The sequence below is a fragment of the Armigeres subalbatus genome, chromosome 2 (assembly GCF_024139115.2).
Source record: "Armigeres subalbatus isolate Guangzhou_Male chromosome 2, GZ_Asu_2, whole genome shotgun sequence".
Classification (NCBI taxonomy): Eukaryota; Metazoa; Arthropoda; class Insecta; order Diptera; family Culicidae; genus Armigeres; species Armigeres subalbatus.
Window position 1 is genome coordinate 323,097,460 of NC_085140.1, and position 6,000 is coordinate 323,103,459.

At 41.5% G+C, this 6,000-nt stretch overlaps 1 protein-coding gene across 1 annotated transcript; it reads left to right on the forward strand.

The window, feature by feature from the left end:
• The first annotated feature begins 952 nt into the window (after positions 1-952).
• On the forward strand, positions 953-3,952 carry LOC134212685 (phospholipase A-2-activating protein). Its single transcript, XM_062690751.1, has 3 exons — positions 953-1,104; positions 1,191-2,901; positions 3,096-3,952. The coding sequence occupies exons 2-3, from the start codon at positions 1,223-1,225 to the stop codon at positions 3,808-3,810; spliced, it is 2,394 nt and encodes a 797-aa protein (XP_062546735.1). The 5' UTR covers positions 953-1,104; positions 1,191-1,222; the 3' UTR covers positions 3,811-3,952.
• Positions 3,953-6,000: the final 2,048 nt, after the last annotated feature.

A 6,000-nucleotide genomic window follows, 5' to 3' on the forward strand; every position in this document is an offset into this window, starting at 1 on the left:
TGCATTCGTAACACTGAACTAGTGTATCGTTGCTTGACAGGCGATGAATAAATCTCGCTTAACTTTTTAAAAGGACCTAAGTAACATTTTTTTCATGAATTAATTTGAATACTGCAATCAATAGCTCTCATGTTGTTCTGTTGATTGCGCTATTCAAATTAATTAATGAAAAAATTGTTACTTAGGTCCTTTTGAAAAGTTAAGCGAGAAATGCATCTTTACATCGGTAAAACTGATCTAATGCAATAAGCATTTAATATGCCGATCTGTGATTGATTACATGCATGAATTAATGCTTGGTGGTTACTTGGGATTGTACGCCATATCGGATGAATGGAGGGTAGGCGTAGCCTTCTCTTCAGTCTCCTGCTGGCAGCAGATGAATTAACAAAAGATATTTTAGTTACCAGATAAAGATTGTCGCTGTTTGGAACATCTTTTGCTGGCGAGGATAGGGGATCTAAATGTCAATGCAAGAAAAATACATACGTTTTGACAGTTAGGTACCACACATGTTTCGGACAGCAGAACAAAGGGAACCGAAGCGACAATCTTTATCTGGTAACTAAAATAAATATCTTTTGAATTAACATTTCTTGCTTAACTTTTCAAAAGGACCTAAGTAACAATTTTTTCATGAATTAATTTGAATAGCGCAATCAACAGAACAACATGAGAGCTATCGTAATAGAGAGATTTCTCGCTAACCTTTTCAAAAGGACCTAAGTAACATTTTTTTCATGAATTAATTTGAATACTGCAATCAATAGCTCTCATGTTGTTCTGTTGATTGCGCTATTCAAATTAATTCATGAAAAAATTGTTACTTAGGTCCTTTTGAAAAGTTAAGCGAGATTTTTCCTCTTTGCAAGTCCCGTCTCAGCACACTGCGTAACTTATGGATGACCCGTCATATGTTTACTCAAATTTAAGAAGGTTTTTGTATCTGTGTCTACTGTCATTTGTTTAAAAAAAAACAACAGACCAAAAACATCGCAGAAGACATTCGTCTTTCAGGTGATTCGGCATAATCGTTTGGTTGGTTTTAAGTAGAAAATCCGGTTATTTTCAGTGATTTTTTCGTAGTTTTTGCGAAAACTGAAGGTAGGTATTATCCTTTTTAATTAGGATTTTCATTCAATTATGAATTGTGAAGAAACACCATTCCCATTCGAAACTATTACTTCTAGAGCGCATCACCAAAACAAAGAGTGAGTGAGCAATGGTCAAGATTGAGGATTTTAAATTGTCCAGTGAGCTGGTTGGCCATAAATTGGATGTACGCTCGGTTGCCGAGGGTAAGGGTTTCATTGTTTCCGGCTCGCGCGATAAAACCGCCAAAGTATGGACCAATCTAGATGGATATTATACCGAAACGGAATCATTAACCCATCATACGAACTACATCGGAGCGGTTCTGGTGGTGGAGGAAAATGGATGGATCTGCACGGCCAGCAACGATGGCACGATCTGTGTATTTAAATATCCGTCGGCTGGTGGGAAACCGCTGGTGGTGCTAAAAGGGCACACCTCGACAGTCTGTGCATTGGCCAAAGGGAACGCGCCGAATGTGTTGATATCCGGAAGTTGGGACAAAAGCGCCAAAGTGTGGACCGATGTCGGATCCTCACTGAGTAGTTTGACCTTGGTTGGACACGAAGCTGCAGTTTGGGCCGTTGCACGCCTGTCATCGGGGAAATATGTCACGGGATCGGCCGATAAATCGATCTTTGTGTGGAACGAAAAAGGCGAAAAGCTGGTGGTATTGAAAGGTCATAAAGATTGCGTCAGAGGCTTGTGTTCGTTGCCGAGTGGTGGATTTTTGAGTTGCTCGAATGATGCAACCATCCGTCATTGGAGTGACACGTACGACTGTGTGAAGGAATTCCACGGTCATACGAATTACATCTATACAATAGCGAGAAGTGACTTTTGGGGCGAAGACGTTTTCGTAACCGGAGGAGAAGATAGTACGGTCAGAATGTGGAACCTGAAGGATGGAGCTCTGGGAAATGCACTTCAGTTGCCGGCACAATCGGTGTGGTCTGTAGCCGTTTTAAGAAATGGTGACATTGTAACAGGCTCAAGCGACGCTTTGATACGCGTTTTCACCGTTTCTAAGGATAGGGAAGCTCCTAAAGATATTCAGGATGCGTACAAACTGAGCGTTGAAGTTAGAGTTCAAGAGTCATCGAAACAACTTGGTGATATGAACGTCAATGATCTTCCGGGCCCGGAATCGTTGCTATCTGAGGGTCGTGATGGTCAAACCCGAATTGTGCGTCATGCCGACGGGAAGATAATGTGTTATCAATGGAGCAATAACAAATGGGAATGCGTAGGAGATGTGATGGGGGCCACTGGAGGAAACACGGGAAAGCAGCTGTATGAAGGACGTGAATACGATTACGTGTTTTCGGTGAATCTTGATGATGAGGCCCCTAATTTGAAACTGCCCTATAACAGGGGAGAAGACCCATGGTTCGTGGCCCAACGGTTCATACACAAGCACAGCCTTCCTCAAGCTTATCTGGACCAGGTGGCAAATTTCATAATCAAGAATGCCGATAACACTCCGGTTCAGCCGACCACTGGTACTAATAGCATGTATGATCCGTTCACCGGCGGAGCACGCTATGTTCCAGGAGCGGGATCAAGCTATCAACCCACGGTGGCCAACACAGATCCATTCACGGGAGGCTCCAGTTATACCACACAAACGCCCAATGCTGGCGTGGCCAACAGCGGAAGCGCCCAAGCTGGTAACGCTGATCCTTTTACGGGCAGCTCAAGCTACTCGACGGGATCGACAGAGGTCAAAAAGACTAATACGCACTTCCCCAATAGACATTTCGTGACTATGGAAACTGCTGACTTATCAAAGGTGCTGGTCAAAATAAAGTGAGTATGAGTATGCTTTAATGATGTTTTAAGGATGAACTCCCTTAGGGTTATCACGTAAAAAAAAGTCTTATTTGTACTGCTAATTTGTTTCAACAAATTAGAAAATTCTAGTTCGCATTTTTCTTCAATTTGAAATATCTTTACGAAAGTGACACAAAAATGTACACATTTTGTATTATTTTCTATTCCAGAGAGTTCAATGGAAAGATCGGAGACAAATCCCTCCAGATGTCTGACGACACTCTTGACGACATAATTAGCTATGTCGAAGAAGTAAGCATAGCTTCAGAGCAAAATTCTGTATGTCTTACGGCCCTTAAGTATCTCTACAACTGGCCTACGGAAAACCTTTTCCCCGTACTGGACATCACTCGTTTGGTGGTGCGTGACCCCAAGGCTTGCCATGAGCTATTCGAGGGCGACTTCATGAAGACTTTGCTCCAGCAAATTAATCACCTTCCAGCGAATCAAATGATGGGAACGCGTTGCTTCGTCAATATGATATCTCATCCGGCCGGGCGAAATATCGTCATGGAGCACATTCGCCCGATCATCGAAAAGTTGTCACCGATCAGGAAAGGCAGTGCCAACCTGCAGATTGCTCTGGCCAGTTTTTATTTGAACCTATCGATGACCCAGCTCGATAAGCCTTCGTTGGATTTCTGCAAAGTGTTCTCGGAAGCGGTGAGTGACTTCCTAGACTGGGCCACCGACCATGAAGCCACATACCGGGCGTATCAGGCATTGGGCAATTTGATGTCCACGCCGCAGGGCTCACTGGTGGTTAACCATTTGCGCGGCAACAGCGGACTGATTGACAAAATTTTGGTCAGCATTAGCAACGAGGTGAATGGTTTCGCCAAGCTAAACGAGTGCGCTAGTTATCTGTACGAATTGCTCGCCTGAATTGGATGAAAGTGAGGGCTTCAAAGATATTCTCTAAGATCGTACCTACTGATAGTTTTGAACTTAGCTTATTATGGTAATGTGAGACATTCAAATAAATTCGATTGAAATAAAATGCGAAATCCGAAAATATTTGGTAAAACCGTGTCTAATATACTATAGGGGAATGTGGGGCAAGATGCACAACCTTATCCAACATTTCCGTGTCTCCTCTATTTTGTTAACATAATTAAACATTAATAACTAATAATTAAGTGCTGGTGGCCGGCCCCATAATTGCTTCCGGTCTTTTACTATAATTAGTATAGTAATAGTCAAGCATTTGTTGTACATATGACTAATACGTGAGCGTGATGAATTGTTATAGAATTCGAAAATAAAACGAATGTTAAGACCAAGTTCTCCTGGCCCAAACGGGCCAGTGTAATGTGGGGTAGTCAGGGTTTCAAGAAATTAACTAATAGTATAACTTATTTTTCCTCGCACCAATTTCAGGATAGATCTAATTCTTAGAAGGCGCAAGAGAGGGTTCAAACTCTGCGTCATATTGCATTTATTCCCCGTTTCAGTGCGTTGCTATGCTAATAGCAGTTTCGGGACAGTTGGGATCAAGTTATGATGACTATAGTTGATTTGATTTATTAAATCCTGACCACGTCAATTTGGCGATGGTCGGTTCCTAGAAATTATGCATACCTCCTTTCTACTTATGATCTTTAGTGCTAGTACTTCTGCCTTCATTTTAATCACGATCTTTTAGTATCATAAGTAATATTTCTTAACGTGAGGGGCACGCATGCAACTCATTTGTAACTAGGGTGGTCTAACCGGTAGTACCGAAACCGGTAATACCGGTATTACCGGCCAATTTTGAGTACCGAAAATACCGGTATTAGTGACGGAAAATACCGGTATTTTCGGTATTTAAAATTTGTCAATATAAAAAATCTTGAATAGTTAGAACCCAACATGTATCAGCTAAAAACTGCAACAAACATTTACAGCAATTGAATGCGCGCATGAATGAAGCTTTGCACAAGTAAGCATCATTGAAGACGTTCACGCTACAGTAAAATCCGGTCATCATCGTACTCTTCATTCTCTTAGGCATCTGTTAAATTGCCAATGACTTTTTTCTTCAACGAACATTGTTTACATTGTCGAGAATAGTCGAAATTGTGAAAAAATCGGTTGGAAGATGGCTGAGTTATTAGCCCATACTTCCTGACCCCAAAATTTGATTCTACAGAATGATCCCCCTATGTTTTCCCGAAGGACGTTTTCTACGTCAAAAGGTAGGTGTTGTAGCAGTTGTCTAACGTAGAACACTTGTGAAAATGACTTGTTGCAAAATATGTGCCTTCTGAATTCGCTGATACCAAAACAGGACATGCTAGAATAGCATGTTATCCATGCTCCAACAGTTCTATGTGTTGAGAGGTTCGTTGAAAACTCTGAACGATTTGAAACTTCATTCCAAGTTCAACTTCACTGATGACGATGTTTTGGAGATAGCTGAAGCAATTCAAGCCCTCGAATTTGTTCAAGCTGCTGTGAAACTGTTTTGCCGTGAGTTCTGCGCTTTACCATGAAGCCGACGTGGCGCTCCAATTTATGTTGGAGCAATTTTCAAACCAAGCCACAGTTGCCGTCAACTGATGCTATGTTCACAGAGAACTAATCCAAGGGAGACGATGAGAATACGTCGATATTTTTGCTTTTTCGAATAATGCTGCCGTAAAGCAATTGATCATAAACAATTTGGGAATTTTCTTCAAGACATCTAGAGCTACTTTGATTAAGCAAGCAGACAAGATCTTGAAGCAACTAATTATTCCTGATGCAACGTTGGAACTGAGACAACGGCCATACCTGACGATAGGTACGAATAAGATATCTCTATGATTGATTTTACTGGTTTATCAGTTTAAGAACAACTCGTGATAAGACAGCAGAGCAAAACACTTGCGTTGCCGGTGGCTACTACGTTGACGCCAGGATTCTTGCAAGCAATCCGTGAAGAATTCTCTTGCTATGATTGAGGACAAGCCTCTCGGAATTCAAAACTAAATACACTCGCGTTTTCAAGAGTACCCCATTTTCAAGGGCAAACCATTCAAACTTATTATTACAGCTTTGCTTGACAATTTTGTGTGGCTTCCGTCTTGAAAACGCGAGTGTATTTAGTTT